Here is a 19,863-nt window from a genome sequence, read left to right as displayed (position 1 = left end):
CGAATAAAACAAGAATCAATAAAACTCGGTATACTCAATGAAAAGTTACGCGGTATAAACTTGGTTGACGAAAAAATAGTCAAGTAAATATGCATAATTACATATAAGTCGAAAAATACTTGTTAGATCTTAATTAAATTTAAATAGGACTACATGACGAGCACCACCTTTCGATTAAAAAAAAAATCATCGAAATCGAATTAAGAACCTCCTCCTTTTCGGAATTCGGTTAAGTTGGTGTTGGAAAATTGAATATTTAACTGACTGCAAAACATGCATTTAACTGTTATTGTGTCTAGTACATTATTGAAAAAAGTAATTTTAAGATGAATTCGATAATCTGAAGATGATTCTTCAAAATGTTCTTTTTATTTTCTATCGAGTGTTCTCATAGGTCCTGCGTTGCATCAAGCGCGTGGTATTGAAACACACTGGGGACAAGAGAGCTAACCTCCAAGTCTGGAATTCCTCTGTAATTTTTCAGACAAGTTACCATTGTTAAATTCGTGCTCATGGAATCTAGTTTGTTTCTATTACGAATGTGGGAGAAATTTTCATTTGTTCAATTTATAGTTTGTAAGTCAGAGTCCGAGGGGCCCCCTGAGCTTGGGGACCCGGGGGCACTGCCAGTTTGTAGCTACGCCACTGATTAAGATGCTTTGCTTAGGAAGAGACTCTTTTGTGTTTATATTAAACATATTTAAGAAAAAAATAAATGTGGTACAAGGATGAAAATTCAAATAACAAGAATAGAAAACAAGTTTATTTTATATCGACTATAATCCCAGTACATATGTAAATATACTAAATAGTTAAAGTTCAATCTTAACAGTATGTAATTTTACTTAAAAAATATCAAGATTCTGAAGACTTCTATCACAACTACTTAAAAACAAATAATGCCGTAATTCGTACCCTGGTTTTATTTATATAAATTTTCTAATGCATAAATTTATTGAATACATACTCAATTCAGAAAAAAAATACATATATATATATATATATATATATATAGTATGTATTGCAATAAGGAACCAATATACATAGTTTACTACAATTTTTTATACAATAAAAATAAAGCCTGATTTCTTACCACCACCATTATAATTTCAGTCTATTAATTACATAATATATAAATAAATTATATCACAAATTTTAATTCTAACAAAAATATTGACAAATATATAATATAAGAAATGGATATTGAAACTATTTTAAATGAACTTCACATGCATCGAAATAATAATATTTAAAAAAAAATAGTTTTAAGAGCACAGTTCATAAGAAAAAAAAGGGTAAACAGTAATTTTTTTTTTTTTAAGAAATGTAAAATAGTTTATTTCTACTCAATCAGTATCATTATTTGCTTTTTAAATCTATTAGAATTACAGAGTAAAAAGAATTTATGTAATATCATAAGAATTTATAATTTCTAAAATAATAATTGAAAATATCAATAAAATATCACTACATTAGTTAATACAATCAATAACAATATTTAATTACATCACAAAATACATACCAAGACATACATAGGTTGGTATGTATTTTAAACGCCTCAAACTCAATAGCCTAATACCTACGATAATTTCTGTGTTGAGGGTCCGCAAAAACATACAATACACAAGCACAAATGCCCAGACCAAGGCAAACATCTGTATGGTCAGTACAAGTGTGTGTCATGTGCGGGGATCGAATCTGCACCCGCCAACGCAACAACCATAAATCAGTGCTATGACCGTTGCACTAATGCATCGTCAAATGTGCACAATAATGCAACTATCATTTTTTTATTACTTTTGAACTCACATTTAAAAAAAAAATTCAAATTCTAAATACATATTTTTAAGTAGAACTTAATTATGAGTTATACATTTATAATCTTTGAAACTAAAACAGGTATTTCATTAATTATGTTTCTTCAATGTTTGGGTTTTCGGAGAACAACTGGTGGTCATTGTAAGTGCGGAGGTATTTTTTAGTGACAAGGTACAACATAAGACCCCATTTAAGCATCATAAAGGACCATATCATGCGGATGATTATACTCGTCTGTATCGGTGTAATATCTGTGGATTAAAATGCAAATGTCATTCTTATGTACTAGAAATTGGCAAGATTCTTTCTTGTGGCTGCTGTATGAGATTTTGAGATAAGTAGATTAACTTACAGCTAGTCAGCCGAAAATCATAAAAGTTGGTCAGAAATCAAATGAGAATTCTCTTTCAATAAAATTTAAGAATTTAAATTCCTTTTTAAATTACGTTAGTGTAAGCTATTATATATACGATTTTATATTTGTTTGTTGATGAAATCTATATAAATAAAAATGAATGTTGCACAACTCAAGAATGGCTCAACCGATTCGGCTAATTCATTTTTTTGTACGTTTGTTAAGGCCTTAATACAAAAAAATAAAAACAAAATCTATAATAATAAAAATCCATTAACTTTTGACAGAACGAAGTTTGTCCGAGCAGCTAGTAAACAATAAATATAACACCTATTTTATTTAGTACTAGCTGTGCCTTGCTGTTTCACATTTTCCAACCCCATAAGAATGTAAGAATAAAAAAAGAATCCGGTATTCTAAATCTCCAGCTATGTACATCCCAGTTTCATTAAAATCAGTGCAGTAATTTTTGTGTGAAAGAGTAATAAATATCCATCCATGGTAACAAACTTTTGCATTTATAATACTAGTAAAATATAAATATGCAAATATTACTTACCGGCCTTGTAGTAGATCTCTAAGAATAAATAAAACAATGTAAGAGCCACTCCAGATACAAATCCAACCATACCAAAGTCACCAATATATTGAAGGGCTTTCCGAGAAAAGTTTACATGTAAGGATTCCTTCAGATAGTGACAGTGTAGCATAAGACTCAAAGACGCATGAATGGCTGAAATATAATAAGTGATGAGACCAAACAGCTCAATAGAATTAGTGTTAAACAAATAACGAAGAAATTTTAAATTATGATTCATACATTGACATCATAGATACAGAAAAATCTTTAAATATGTAAAACAAACATTACATTTTTGTTTTGTTTTATATAGTTCTATTTAGTTTATTCTAGAGATTAGTGCGTAATTAAGATATGTGATTCAAAATCAACTTAGATTAGGAATTGCATTTGAATGTATCTTAAAGTCAAATCACTTACCGGACAATAAAGCCCACATCCCTGCCTCAATGTTTGCGTAAACAATGCAAAAACATATAAAAGCAGAAAATCCTAATACTGCACCTATAGCGCTTAGCGCTAAATGAATTTTGGTGCGCAACATACTTTCTTAATAATTGATCCTAATTATAAGCTAAATGCAAAACACAGCTTTAGGTACATTTATTGCATTAATCTAACGAAAAGTTCTAGACACAAACACTTTATGCGATAAACATTGACATTTGACAACAAAAGTGTTATTTATTGACATTTAACAGTCATAGCGTAAAAACATGAAATAGTAGTAGTAATTATCAGGGAGTTATACATCTAGGGTAGGTTCTAAACATAATTCTACTCTACATTTTATCTAACCATGTAATATAATTATTTATTTCAATAAATAGCATACAGTCTTTGCCTAAAATTCATAAAAATTATAATTTAATGTTATTAATGTTAATAAATTTGGATAGGAGAAATACCAATTCGGGGTTGTTGTAAAAGTTTAGTAGAGAGGAATAGGGCTTGGAATACCGTTAAAAATTCGGTAACGTTAATTTGCCAAGGTCGGCATAACGTTATTTTTGGAGTAACGATACTTTAGATACCGGTATTTTTCACCAATTTTACCGTTATATTTTTTACCGGTAAAAACTCAGTTAACGTTATTTTTAACGTTACTTATCTATACCGTTACTGTTAATTGCTACTGTTAACGTTATACGTAACGAAATTATTACGCTCGTACAAAGTAAGAAAGAGACAGATTAGATTTGTAATTTTCTTTATTGGTTTTTGAATTATTACAGAATACGCCGTTTGTTTAGTGTGCACATATGTGATCTATTTTTAAAACAATGATGGAATATGAAATAAGCCGTTCGTTGTGTATTATTATTTTTAATAGATATGAAAAAAAAGAAGAAATTTTCAATTCGATTGAATTCTTTGTAATGTGTGTTACGTCATAATTTACTTTTATTGGGTTGACCGATTTCGATAATTCTTTTTTTATTCAAAAGGTGGTGCTTATCATTATAGTCCCATTTGAATTTGATCAAGTACTTTTCGAGTTATATCTAATAATGCGTATTTTACTATGTTTTCGTCTATAAACGTTATTTTACTCGTCGATGTAATTAAAGTTGGTTTTTTCTTTCGTTTGCGAGTAAACACAATTTTATTTATTTTATTTTAATATCTTTGAATCAGTTGTTTTTATTACCAACTGAATTCTAGTACTACATTAATTTATTGATGAAAAAATGATACAAGTAGTTTTTCTCATTAGGTGTTCTATCCTATATTCGGTCCCGTCAAATACGTTTGCAATTATATGGGGAAGGGGATTATCGCAATCACGGAAATAGAATAGCACCCGCTGAGAGCGTCCTTTAAACTAATATGTATTTATTTAAATAAATAGAGACACGTATACTTTCGAAATAAAAATATTCTAGGAGGATGGGTGGGCTTTGGTTGTTACAGAGTAATGTCTGTTAGGGGATCATTGAACGTGTGACTTAGCGTGACAAAGGGGGAGGGAGGGGTCCCAAATGATACAAATTTGCGTGTTATATTTTATTTTAAAATTAATAAAATTAATTAACTAACAAGAAGGTACCGCGTACTTGATGTCACTGATTTTGTTGTATATTTCGCTATCGACGCTAGCGCCCTTTTTCAGCTTTGCACGTGTAACTAGCTACCTAGTATAATAATAATATTTATCTCAGCAACAACGGGGGGCGCGAAGCGAAGGTCGAGCGGGTGGTGTCGCGTCGTCGGTATCTGACCCGTCATCTATTCAAATAAATAAAATTGGTGTCTGTTTGTAATATTAAAATAACCTCTTTTTACTGAATGGGCGTATACACGGTACAAATACTAAAATAATATTTTTTGCAATTTTCGGCTGTCTGTCTGTCTGTCTATTTGTTCCGGCTAATCTCTGAAACGGCTGGAGTAGGTAAGGAGTAGGTAACTTAGGCTACTTATATTTTAGAAATTTATTTATTTTGTGTTTCTGCGAACTGAACAATAATTTTTTATAAGTTCCACGCGGACGAAGTCGCGGGCACTGCTAATTGAATAATATTTTCGCTTGCTTTTTTTAGTCTATATAAATTAATTGAGCGCTGACTTTTTAGCTACTTACCTATTTGTTCAAACGTATATACACACAAACGTATATAATAAATATGTATAATGTATAACAATAAAGTATCAAATTTTACATAAAATGTTTAAATCATTGACGTATTTTAGTCAATTATCTAATTAATTAACGCATTTAGTAAATATCATAAATATTTAATCAATTAACAAAATTAATTAAGGTTTTTGTAATTAAAACTGTATCCGTATAGCTTTAGAATTAGTGCAATATAAATTTAGAAGTTAATTACACATGCATTATTTAGAAGTTAAGTATGAATAGCTTTCTTAAAAGTCAACACGGACTGTTTTTGTAGACCAATGAAAGAAGAATAATTCTACCACACATTTTTTGTTACATCTCAAAGTGTTTAAGCAGTGTTTTAGATAAAACTTTTTTTTTATACAACTAGGTCGGCGAACAAGCACTAGCTACATATTTACCATATATGTACTAATCTTCGAATAAGCGCACGGCTCACCCGATGGTGACCCTGTTGGATATATTTATTTGGAAAAAGTATTAAAATATCTTAAGAAATCATCATACCACCTTTTAAGACAATAAGTCTTTATAACTCTGTAAAACTGAAAAGATCAAATATTCTCTAAAATTTCAGACTTTCGGACTTATCATTTTAAAACTCTTATTAAGACATGAAGATTTTTTTTCAACAAATATTGAGACCAGGTAATCGATTTCCGTAGATTACAGCCCTGCAACACTAGCAGCATCACAAGCGTTTTGTCTACCATATGTCTATTGCTTAATTTATGCATTTAAAAGTTCGCAAAACAGAACAAATCCAGTCAAGGTCAGATAATATAAAACTTGCGTAAACATTAAAAATCAATATGTGAATTAAATAGTAGGTATAATTAAAAATTGTTATGCAGAAACTAAACGTTATAAACTTTTTCTTAAATAATAGATCTAATAATTCCAATAATTGCTTTTCAATGTTAATTTTTTGTATAAACTTATAAAGTCTGATCGTCTCTTAATGAATATCATATATATTAATACCTACGCTAAGGTTTAAGATGTTTGCCTCCCTTTTTAGAAAAAAACCTCACAATCACTCAGCATAAATTATATATCATTTTATTATAGATAATTGCTTGCTCTACTGACATGAGCAACTAAAAAGTCGTTATTGCTTTTGTTTTTGTAAATTAATTAATTATTAAAATTATGTAGGTATATGACGGCTTTAATTCTGAAACAGCGTCAACATGATTGAGGGTCCGTAATTTTTTTATTGTTTAATTTCAAATCAACTCACCTATAATAATACTTTTTTTGTAATTTTGTAAAGTGATAATTATTATACTTATTGAATGCGAATTATTCGCACGGGTATAGCTAGTAAAGGGTATATACTACAACGATAAAATTTACGAGGTGACTGTCGGTACTCGAACCGAAGCAGAAATTAGTAACCAAGAGCGGATCCAGCTTTGGCGCCGGGGGAGGGGATCACATAGCCGTCACAAGAAGTTATAATTTAATTATTAATTTTAATAATAATAGATACACTTAAAAAATAGATATTTTATTAATGTAGGTATCTAAGTACTGCACTTAAAAATTAAAATAAATCCTAAAAAAAAATTAAAATAACCCTTAAAATATCTGGATCCGCCCTTGTGACTTGTATGTAACCATGTAATTGCAAAAGGAGCAAATATTTTGGAAGGTATCCCGGAAAACAGCTTATCAAAATTTCTAAATGACAGTAATTGAATCTTATATGCGTTAATCTATAAAAAACCCCTTAAATGAGTATATGTCACAGCTATGAATATACATATACATAAATAAATTAACAAGCTAAATCTAAAATATTTATTATAAATATATCTTAATATATAATTTGGATATATTATCTGTCTGATGATGATGATGATGACTGATGATATAATTTGGGTATATTATTAATATATCCGCCAACCCGCAGTGGAGCAGCGTGGTGGATTAAGCTCCAATCCTTCTTGTACGTATAGAAAGAGGCCTATGCCCGGCAGTGGGATGATACAGGCTGAATGCATGCGACATGCGAATGCATGTAAATGTAGTAAATAACTAATAAATTTACCTGTAAATATTATTTTGCTTAGTAATGCTTTGTTTTAACGGCAAATTGATTTAATTCGGTCTTTTTTATTTGTCTTAATTTTGATTAAATTTGTTTTTGTTTGTTTTGATGTTTGTCTCATTTTAATTTTATGGTATTTAAACTATTGTATTTTAATTATTTTGTTTGATATTTGTGTTTCAATTTATGAAAATTTAATTATATGTATTTACTGACTGAATTTTGATTAACTTAATTTAACTTGATTGGATTTTATACGACATAATAGGGTTATTATTATTAAATGTAATGTAAATTGATGTCATTTAATTTGTTTTGTTTGATTTATAACAACTTGTTGGTTTTACTAGTTAATTCAAATTGATGTATCTCGTCTGGGCTTAGTTTAGTTTAATTTGAGTTCATTTTATGAATTACTGGCGACCCGCCCCGGCTTCGATCAAAACAAAAGATAAACAACAATCTACTAGCCCGCTGGCGCAGTTTGTAGTGGCCCTGCTTTCTGTTCCACGGGTTGCGGGTTCGATTCCCGCCTGAGTCTGGGTGAAATATTTGTATTTTATATTTATATATGTATTATTTCTATGAATATTTATAAAATGTATTTTATGTATTTTATATTTATATATGTATTATTTCTATGAATATTTATAAAAAAAAAACAATTATCAACAACAAAAGATATGTACCTACTCTATTCAGTTCTTTTTTTGAACTTAAATACTTAACCTTAAAGTACGATTTTCGATAATTAAAAATACTTGCCCCAATGATAAATTGCTTTAACTCTAAATTCAAACTAAAAGAAATACAATTGATAAATTATGGTTTTAATCTAATCCTATCCAACCTAAGTGGGTGACCGATCTTACCTCAGTATTTTTAGTATATCATGTTTTTTGGAAATCATATTTAAATACGAATGACATATTAATAAAATATGAATAATATTTTCCGATTTTACCGAAATAATAATAAAAATACGAACTGGTTATTTAAATAAAAAATCATGAGTGAAATTAGAAATAAAAAGAAAAAACAAACAATTCTGGAGACGTGGGGATTTGAACTCTGGTCTTCTAGATTACTTCCGACCGGCCGACTTCCAACCGAGCTATTACAATTTTATTAACAACTTCGAAATTTACCTTTATATTATAACGATATTGTAGCTATTTTTTCAGAGCCTAAAAACCGGGATAAAACGATATTTTCTAAAAATGAATCTTAGCTATATCAATTTATCGCTCCCGAAATCCCCTGCATACATTTCATGAAAACTGTTGGAGCCGTTTACGAGTATCAATATTAGTAGTATTAAAATAATTGCTCGTTTAATAGTATTAGATGTACTATAACTGAGGTTTAAAAATTAACGTCATACAATTGCGAGAAAACTTGTTGCGCTGAAAACTCTTGTCTTTAAAAAAGAATTCACTTTTGGTATTTAAATACTATCATACCATTTAGAATATATATTTTTTATTTTATCTATTCTCTATCTATATATTATTATTAATTTTTTTTTTATTTTGAGTATTTGCTATTGTATAATCAAGTTTTCTTATAAGTATTGTTACACTACTTGTGCCGCGACTTCGTCTGCGTGGAATTAAAAAAAAATGTTTAGTTCGCAGAGTTACAAAATAAATAAATTTCTAAAATAAAAGGAACCTAAGTTACTCCTTATTACATCAGCTATCTGCCATTGAAAGTCCCGTCAAAATTGGTGCAGCCGTTCCAAATATTAACCGGAACAAATAGACAGATAGACAGACAAACAGACAGACCGACAAAAATTGTAAAAAAAATGTATTTTTGGTATATGTATTATATATATTTGGTATACATCCATATGAATTTAGTAAAAAGCGGTTATTTTAATATTACAAACAGACACTCCAAATTTATTTATTTGTAAAGAGTATAGATGTATAGATTAACAGCATAACTACATGTCGCGTTTGCTTCAATATGGTTATTCATTTAGAAATGTAGTCTAATAAAATAACATAACATTAAATTTTCTATGTATCGTAACATATAAAAACTGCTAGCAATTCTTAATAAATAAATTACTTGCAAGAGAAGAGTCATATACTAAGCATCATATTTTTAACCGACTTCCAAAAAAGGAGGAGGTTCTCAATTCGACTGTATTTTTTTTTTTTTTTTTTTTTTTTTTTTTTTTTTTTTTTATGTATGTTACATCAGAACTTTTGACCGTGTGGACCGATTTCGACAAATTTTGTTTTAATCGAAAGGTGGTGTGTGCCAATTGGTCCCATTTAAATTTATTTGCGATCTAACAATTACTTTTCGAGTTATATCTAATAATGCGTTTTTACTTGACGCTTTTTTCGTCGACCTACGTTGTATTATACCGCATAACTTTCTACTGGATGTACCGATTTTGATAATTCTTTTTTTGTTGGAAAGGGGATATCCCTAGTTTGGTATCGTGATAAGGACACCAGGATCTGATGATGGGATCCCAGAGAAATCGAGGGAAACTCTCGAAAATCCGTAATAACTTTTTACTGGGTGTATCGATTTTGATAATTTTTAATTTAATCGAAAGCTGATGTTTATCATATGGTCACATAAAAATTTTATTGAGATCTGATAACTACTTTTTGAGTAATCTTTGATAACGCGTAGTTGCTTGACTATTCTTTCGTCGATCTACGTTGTATTACTTGTCGATGTAATTGAAGTCGGTTTTTTTTTTCGTTTGCGAGCAAACACAATTATATCATTAAAACCCACATTAATTTTTGACTATTGAAAAAAAGTAGCAGTTAGAAATTGTCAAGAGATCAAAAAAAAATACATATTTTAAAGACGAGAGCGTTTAAATTCAGAGTGGAACAAGAATCAAAATACTTATTACTAAACTAGCTGTGCTTGCTTGACTTTGTCCGTGTGGAATAGTGACCGTCATGTTCAACGTGATTCTTTAAATTAGTATAACTTTTTTATGAATGTTAAGCTAAGCTTGCCACAATATATTAGTTAAACCGCATTTAAATCGGATAAGCCGTTTCTGAGATTAGCGTGCACAAACGCATAGACAAACAGACAAAAGTTCTGACAATGATTGTTTTGGGTGCTATTTGCGTCGATGAAGATCCAAATAATATTTTTTTCTCTTATATATTAAATGTTCAGACAGCGATCCACAGTCCAGCGATTACATTTTTATTAAAATTATGTATTAATTAAACATTTATTTATTTAACGTTAACACCAACAAGACATACACTAACAAGAACAGAAAAAGAATGAATTTTTACAAAAATATTAATCATTGGAAAAATACTTAGCAATTAATGACAAATTTACTATAATTGAAATTTATAATTGGAGTGATAATTTATTGAAAACATTGCTTTTAGGTAGTACCACAATTTCCTGACAGAAAAAAAAACAAGACAAGCTGCTATACACACATTACGCTGACGTATACGTATCTATTATTATATATCTACGTGCTAATTAATACAAATGTGAATGTAATTTTATGTACGTTCGGCTAAGTTCGGACTATTTTTCGATGACTTACAAGTTTATTAGAATATTTTTTTGAGTAATGATTCGAAAGGTAATTTTTCAATAAATTTTGTTACGTTTTTATCTTATTTCTTAACACGAAATAAATATTGTTTAATGGAAACTTAAAGCTAAGGTATGAAATAGAAAGATGTCTATGTGTGTAATATGTCACATTAAAAAAATAGTAGGTACCTCTATTATGCACAAACAGCTAAATTGAGGTAGGACACAGCAAATAACTCCAGTTAAATTATAATTGTAATATAGGTATCCTCATTCCTTAGGTAAAAAATTATAAAACATAATATATGTATTTTGAATAAATGAAATAAACAAAAACTTATTCAATAATTGTATTAAGAAATATTGTGTTATTTATTGTGTACTGTACACAAAAATATGAAACGGTACATGGATAACACAATATTTCCCGTATAAAAATAATTTTTAACAAAAAAAAAACCGACTTCAAAAAGGAAACTAAAAAGTGAAAAATAAATTTACTTAGTACAAAGTAATTCGTATTTTGATTTAGTTAATCAGAAATGATTAAATAAATATTTTATAATATTGAAGTCGGTGCCAAGTAAAACCATAACTACTCTAGTATCTACTCATAAGTTGTATTCAGTTTTCTTTCATAATTTGTTTCATTGACTATTAGGTTGAATACTGTTATTATTCTGTTATTGTTTTGACATATCTAATAATATTTTTTGTACTTGTTTGTTGTGTGTGTGCTGTTTGTATTTGTTATTGTAGCCAGGTTGTTGTAGTATTTACTTGGCACCAACTTCAAAATTATAAAATATTTATTTAATCATTTCTGATTAACTACATCAAAATACGAATTACTTTGTACTAAGTAAATTTATTTTTCACTTTTTAGTTTCCTTTTTGAAGTCGGTTTTTTTTTTGTTAAAAATTATTTTATTTTACAATTTTTAGTGATGGGTACACCTAACAAGAATGCTTTTTCTCTTATGTCGGGGGTTCGGAAACATACACAATACACAGGCACAAACACCCAGATCATGACAAACATCTATATGACCAATACAAATGTCTGTCGTGCGCGGGGATTGAACCCACTAACGCCAGCGCAACAGCCGGTGCTGTGACCGCTGCGCTAATGCGTCGACATACTATGAGTAAAGTTCGCTATCAGGTGTACGTAATAACAACCGGGACTGACAGCCTAGCGTGTTCTCCGAGGCTAGGTTGGGGGAACCACAAGGATTAACAACTAGACCAAAAATAAATATTTATATAAACATAAATATCCAATGCGAGCTGGAATAGACCCCGCGACCGTCGGTGTTTAGGCGCCGCCGCCACGGCACATGCACCATTATATCAAAGCGGTCGTCAAACAGCAAAAGGTAACTGCTGTAAATTGTTGAGAAATTCCCTCGAGTGTTTATGGGCTCCATCATCAAACCTGGTCCTGCGACACAGATGATCACACAGCAGGTAATTGCTATAAATCGTTGAAAAGTTCCCTCGACTATCTTTCGTATCCATCATCAGACTGAAATGGCACTTATAACTCATATATATGCAAAGTTCTCATCAATAGAAACGAATTAAGTTCAAACAGCAGGTAATTGCTATAAATCGTTAAAGAGTTCCCTCGACTATCTTTTGTCTCCATCATCAGACTGTAATGGCACTTATAACTCATACAGGTGCAAAGTTCTCATCAATAGAAACGAAATAAGTTCAAAAAGCAGGTAATTGCTATAAATTGTTAAAGAGTTCCCTCGACTATCTTTCGTCTCCATCATCAGACTTTAATGGCACTTGTAACTCATATAGGTGCAAAGTTCTCATCAATAGAAACGAATTAAGTTCAAACAGCAGGTAATTGCTATAAGTCGTTGAAGAGTACCCTCGACTATCTTTCGTCTCCATCATCAGACTGAAATGGCATTTATAACTCATATATATGCAAAGTTCTCATCAATAGAAACGAATTAAGTTCAAACAGCAGGTAATTGCTATAAATCGTTAAAGAGTTCCCTCGACTAACTTTTGTCTCCATCATCAGACCGTAATGGTACTTATAACTCATACAGGTGCAAATTTCTCATCAATAGAAACGAATTAAGTTCAAAAAGCAGGTAATTGCTATAAATAGTTGAAGAGTTCCCTCGACTATTTCTCTTCTCCATCATCAGATCGACTCCAGACCTTTATTAAATAGTAGTGATTTATAGTACCTAATGAAAACATGATTAAATTTACTAGTCACCCTTACGATTTTTGAAAGTTTCCCTCGATTTCTCTGGGATTCCATCATCAGATCCTGGTTTCCTTATCATGGTACCAAACTATGAATATCTCCTTTCCAACAAAAAAAGAATTATCAAAATCGGTTCATAAACAAAGAAGTTATCTCCGAACATACATAAAAAAAATATATATATATATATATATATATACGGTCGAATTGAGTAACCTCCTCCTTTTTTTGAAGTCGGTTAAAAATAAATTAATCCATTCATACACAGTATAAGATAATTATTATTACTTTTAGAAACTGATTCGCTAGCCCGGATTAATTATTTGCAATGTAATTTGATATATCGCAGAATAATTATTCCAGCGGGATTGTGAAGAAATAAGCTAGTTGGTCTTCGTGGTGTTTGTAGTGTTGGCAGTAAATATATTTTATACGTGTTCTAACAAATAGTTACATCCGATACAATGTATTAATGAATGATTAAAAAATATATACAAAATAAATCCTTTAAACGAGAAAATAATATCTTTAAACAAGCAATTTTTGTATATATATAATATCAATCTTGGCTGACGGCTCCAACTAGTTAGCTAGGATTCATTTTTAGAAAATGTCGTTTTAACATTGTTTTCTTGCAATGAAAAACTGCTATAATATCATTACAATACTAAGGTAAATTTTGCCATCCCTTAAAAGGTTATAATAGCTCAGGTGGGAAATCGGGCTATCCAGAATTTAAATGACCAAGGTTCGAGTTCAGATGTGTCCAGTCAGATTACTTTTTATTTCTTACTTTTATCTAACATATCGAGCAAACCTCGCTCATCCAGGTACCTACTATATAATTAGGTAATAAAACAAAATTTTGTTTTAGTTTATGTAGTCTCATACAGTTTAATTTAAAAATAAAAACAATTGCAAGTTCTGAAAAAGAAAACCACGAATCATTATGTACCTAAATACAAAATGAATATCTAGAAACACATATAATATGCGAAACATAAATTTTGTTTGATATATAGGCGCATATATTATTTTATTTCTTATATGTATAACATACTAAAATATTATTTTATGAATTTCAACAATAATGAAATAAAATTAAATAATAAAATGAGAGAGATATAAATCGGTCACTCGGACTGCGGACAGTACTCTACTCTTTTGAGTTCGCCATTATAATTTCGGAATACATTATACCTACCTAATGTTCGAATTAAGAGTACGTAAACGGTTGAAGTACATTGATGTTCGTACCTACAGTGTTATAATCCAATGACACGCGCTGTTGCCGCTTTTATCAATCCTAGCGCGTCGAGTTGAAGGTCACTTGCACGGAGCGGCAACGTCGTAGAAGTATCGATAAAAATTTCGTTAATTCTTGATATTAGAGGTAATGTTATCAGTATCGTTAAAATTCTATTTAACGGTAAAATTTAACGTTAAAAAACGTTTTCGTTACCGAATTACCGTTAAAAGTTTTAACGGTAAAACAGGTATCTGTTGAAATTAACGCTATTTACCGGTACTTTATAATGGTAATTGGTAACGGTAACAAGCCCTGGAGAGGAAACATTCATAGGAAGAGGGATGTTCAATTCAGGAAGAAGTTTGTATATAGTGAATGAGTTGTTACGACAGGCGAAGAAAATATGGTCGAGGGACCCCTCTTCAAAACCACACTCGCACAGAGAGGAGTCTCTTATTCTAATTTTATTTAGAAAGACTGGGGTACAGCAATGGCCTAAACGAATTCTACATAAAATAGAGACAGATTTTTTATTCAATTTTTTGAACTTTGAAAACCATGGTTTTCTTGGAATGATGGGTTGGAATGAGACATAAAACCTTCCTTTTATTTTGTTGGTCTTATCCCAGTCGTTCTGCTAAGATTGGTATGCTTGTCTCTGAGGAAGATTGAGGATGTCGTAAGTTTGATACCTGTAGTATTTATTGTCCACCTGATGGAAAGTAGCCTGCTTCGCAAGAGAATCCGCTACCTCATTACCTCTAATGCCTGAGTGTCCTGGGATCCAAACTAAAGTAATGTTTAGGCCTTTACTTGAACTTTTTGTTATATTTGTCTACAGGTAACAAAACCCAAACAATTGTTCTTTCTTGCATCAAAAACTAGTTTCCTCCTTAATTTACATAATCTCATACTTGACACTGGCAGAATGTTGAACAACGAACAGTTGCGACGCTGACATACCATAAATTAAAGAAGAAGAAGAAGAAGAAGAACATGAAATAGGTATATTAGACTTTAAGTTCTTAGACTTTGGTAATCTTATCTATGCCGTACGTCCATACATAAAGTACAAACTTTATTGTTTATTTGTTACATAGGAAATATTAGTCGTGGGTCGTAACGTCTTTTATGTGTAATCGGTTATACGTAGTTTCGTGGATACGCGTAACTAGTTTCGAAACTGCTTATTTTTCGTAACTAGTTATTTTTGTATACAGTATCAGTACGGGACGGCTGTTAGATTGTGTGTATGCCCCATAATATATACTATGATCTGTGCTATTCATTATCTATGATCGTACTCTTCCGTCTTCCCTCTCTGTGACACGACTGTAATAAAAGTGAACGTATAATATTTCTTAATTAAATAAGTTTATAATATAATAAAAGATACGCAGTGAACGTGTTCTTATTTCATAACTCAGTAGTGGTCAGTAATTCTTGATAACGCTTATAAAAATCTCAATAGGTTATGGGACCAGAATATCAAGAAGCCATTTTGAGTATAATAATTTGTAAGTAGATATTTCGAAAATAAACCAGCTTTCTTTAAAATATAGAGAAGAAAAGTAGAATCACGTTACTGCGAAACGTTCTGTGTCCGGAAGACTAAATAATTCAAGCGCATCACTCTTATTATAATGGATTCATCGCCATCGATTGCGAGTCACACGACATCGTACGCGGCGAACTTTGAAAAGTTGGAAGGCTCATCCAACTTCCATACTTGGAAATTTTCCATCAAAAATATTTTAATACTTGAAGGATTGTGGGGCGTCATTGAGGGACAGGACAACGACGTGGTACGCCAACAGCGCGCACTTGCACGTATCTGTTTGTCTGTGAAGAAGGAATTATATCAATATGTACGAAACGCAAAATCGGCAGCCGCAGCTTGGAATAATCTCTCCGAGGTATTTGAAGATAGGAGCTTATATAGACGTGTTTTGCTGTTAAGGAAGTTGCATCGTGTTGACTTTACTGTCTATAGTTCTATGAATGCATATATTGAAGATGTCACCACACTAGTTCAGCAACTCCATGACATCGGGAGAATAGTAGAAGATGCTGAAATTGCTGAAATACTCCTTAGTGGATTACCATCACAATATGACACTCTTGTATCAGGTCTATCAACGGCAACAGTGACAAATCAAGTAACAAGTGAACTTGTCAAAGCTCGTCTACTTCAGGAATATTCAAGGAAGACTTCATTGGAAGACACTGCTGTTTTCGTAACGAAGAAAGCAGCTCCTTTATTTTGTGAATTCTGTAAGAAGAAAAACCACAGAAAATCTCAGTGTTTCAAGTTGAAGCGAATGAAGAAATATCCAAGGTCTGCTGGCACAGAGACAACTAGTCTAGCATCTGCGTTAATAGCTCATTTGCCTTCACAAGTTTTTATTCTTGACAGTGGCGCTAGTAGTCACATGGTAAATGATAAAAGACTTCTTTATAATTTTGCACCTTGTAATCAGTCTATTACTATTGCGAATAATGAGGTCATGTATTGTGAAGGGCTAGGGCAAATTGATTTAAGTTTTAAACGGCAAGTAAGTCCATTGTTATTATCCAATGTTATGTTTGTTCCCCAGTTGTCTTGTAATTTAATTTCCATTTCAAAGTTAGTTAAGAGTGGCCATAAAGTTATTTTTGATAGCAAGGGCTGTCAAATTTATGACAAAAAGAGTAAAACCACTGATATTGATAACCTAATTGCATATGCTGAGTGTCGTAATGGTTTGTTTGAACTGAATGCATGTATGAATGTGAATACTAATAAATTCTCGCCAATGGATTACTCCTTGTTCCTGGAAGGTAGCCAGGAATCACCGAGAGCCACAGTAGCAGCAGGCTTGTCAGCAGAACTATGGCACCGACGTCTAGGTCACCTTAATCTCCAAGGTATGAAATGTTTGCGGGATGGGGATGGTGCATGTGGTATAATGTTTCAGGATGAAGACCTAAAAAGCTGTATGCCTTGCCTTGAGGGGAAGATGTCGGCCGCGTCTTATCCCAGAGGCCAGGCAACACGAGCTAACCAACCACTGGAACTTATACATAGCGACGTCTGTGGGCCAATGCAGGAGCCAAGCTGGGGAGGGGCGAGATACCTAGTCACATTCACAGATGACTACTCAAGAAAGACCTTCGGTTATTTAATGAAGCAAAAATCTGAGGTAATGTCAAATTTCACTACTTTTAAAGCATATGTTGTAAAACAATTAGGGCTATCAATTAAAGTTCTGAGGTCCGACAACGGTGGTGAATATATAAATAAAAATTTCTCTGATTATTTAAAAAGGGAAGGAATCGTACATCAAAGTACAGTCCCTTACTGTCCACAGCAAAACGGGGTCAGCGAACGCCTTAATAGGGTGTTGCTTGACAAGGTCAGATGTATGCTTAGTGAGTCGGGTCTCTGCCAGCGTTATTGGGGAGAAGCAGTAATGACTGCTATATATTTAAAAAATAGGTCCCCTACTACTGCTTTAGCAGGACGTATGCCTGAGGAGGTATGGACAGGGTCCAAGGTAGACCTCAGCCATCTCCGGGTATTTGGCTGTATTGCATACTGTCTGATCCCATCACAGAAACGTCGCAAGTTAGATGCCAAAGGAAAATTGGTAATCTTTGTTGGTTATAGTGAGGTAACTAAAGGCTATCGTTTAAGCGAGCCATCTAGTCCTAACACCGTGATATTGTCCCGTAGTGTGACTTTTATAGAGAATAAATTTTATTATAATAATGGACCTTATAATTGTAATAATTTGAATAATAATAATCATTACTTTATCTTGAATGATAATTCATCTAATAATAATATAATGTCAATTGATAATTGCAATGCTAATGTGGAATGTTCTGATAAAGGGGAAATTGACAATGTTTCAACTAATGTGTCAGACGGAGTCGATGGCGATGACAATCAGACACTGAGCGAGAGTGACCCTGTCTCCGGGGGTGAGTCTGTTGATGGTGGATGTAATGAACGTCTTACGCCATCTAGCTACGAGCCACATGGAGGGGAAGCTGTACCAGGCAGTGATGCTGCAATGGGTTTGTCTGGTCGTTCTATTCGTGAGCGACGTCCACCACAAAGGTATGGAGATTATGATTATTCAATGTTAACTCAGCATACCTTGTTCGAGGAACCAAAGTCATATGAAGATGCTATTGTGTCACCATATCGTGATGATTGGATGACTGCAATGCAAAGTGAACATGACTCCCTGGTTTCAAATCAGGTATGGAGATTAGTAAGTAGACCTACTAACAAAAATGTTGTTAAGTGTAAGTGGGTGTATAAGGTAAAACATGATGCTGATGGAAAATTTGATAGATTTAAGGCGAGGCTAGTGGCCAAGGGTTTCACTCAAAAGCAGGGAATAGATTATAATGAAACTTTTTCTCCTGTTGTTCGACATTCATCTATGAGAATATTATTTTCTTTGGCAAATGAATACGATTTGCATATTGATCATATTGATGTAAATGCAGCTTTTTTAAATGGCGACCTTAATGAGACCATTTATATGGAGCAACCTGAAGGGTTTTCTGATAGTAAAAATAAAGATAAGGTTTGTCTTTTGCAAAAAAGTATTTATGGCTTAAAACAAGCGAGTAAAATGTGGAATGAAAAAGTAAATGGTGTATTAGTTAATAATGGTTTCAAACAGTCTCTATGTGAACCATGTATTTATACAAAAAGGTCACAAAATGACTTTGTAATTGTTGCCTTATATGTGGACGATTTTTATGTTTTTTATTCTAAAAATAGTTGTATAAAGAACCAATTACTTACTGTTTTAGAGAAAGAATTTAATGTTAAAAACCTAGGTCCATTGAAAAACTGTTTAGGCATGAGAGTCACTAGAGACATATCTAAAGGAACTTTATGTTTAGATCAAACTGAGTATATTAAAAAATTGTTAATACGTTTTAATATGCAAAATTGTAAACCTATTGCTACACCTATGGCTTTAAATTCAAAACTGACTGTATCTAAAGATAAAAGTGCTTGTATACAGGATGAAACCTATGACTATAGGCAATTGTTGGGTGGACTTATGTATTTATCTGTATGTACCAGACCAGATATAGCGTTTGCTTGTAGTCAGTTGAGCCAGTTCAATAACAGTTTCGACAGATCCCATTGGACTGCGGCGAAACGTATACTTAGGTATTTAGCTGGTACAATTAACTACTCTTTATGTTATGTAAAAAGTGTTAATTGGGATTTAAGGGCATATACCGATGCCGATTGGGGTAGTGACGAAAATGACCGAAAATCTTATACTGGGTATGTCGTAAAGCTGGGAAATAATACTGTGAACTGGGAATCTCGTAAACAGCGATGTGTCGCACTGTCGAGTA

General features: G+C 31.9%; 2 protein-coding genes across 2 annotated transcripts; one reads left to right on the top strand and one right to left on the bottom strand.

Moving 5' to 3' along the window:
- Positions 1-1,408: 1,408 nt before the first annotated feature.
- LOC123661101 (heme transporter hrg1-A-like) lies at positions 1,409-3,453 on the bottom strand. The gene is made up of 3 exons (XM_045596101.1): positions 3,174-3,453; positions 2,733-2,906; positions 1,409-2,069 (listed from the first exon to the last, which is right to left on the bottom strand). Exons 1-3 carry the CDS (start codon positions 3,295-3,297, stop codon positions 1,912-1,914), a joined length of 456 nt encoding a protein of 151 aa, XP_045452057.1. The 5' UTR covers positions 3,298-3,453; the 3' UTR covers positions 1,409-1,911.
- Positions 3,454-16,127: 12,674 nt separating this feature from the next.
- Positions 16,128-18,220, top strand: LOC123661222. Its single transcript, XM_045596208.1, has 3 exons — positions 16,128-16,919; positions 17,442-18,137; positions 18,200-18,220. The coding sequence occupies exons 1-3, from the start codon at positions 16,128-16,130 to the stop codon at positions 18,218-18,220; spliced, it is 1,509 nt and encodes a 502-aa protein (XP_045452164.1).
- Positions 18,221-19,863: the final 1,643 nt, after the last annotated feature.

Source organism: Melitaea cinxia, chromosome 16, assembly GCF_905220565.1.
Source record: "Melitaea cinxia chromosome 16, ilMelCinx1.1, whole genome shotgun sequence".
NCBI lineage: Eukaryota > Metazoa > Arthropoda > Insecta > Lepidoptera > Nymphalidae > Melitaea > Melitaea cinxia.
This window is presented reverse-complemented; position numbering and strand designations above follow the sequence as displayed.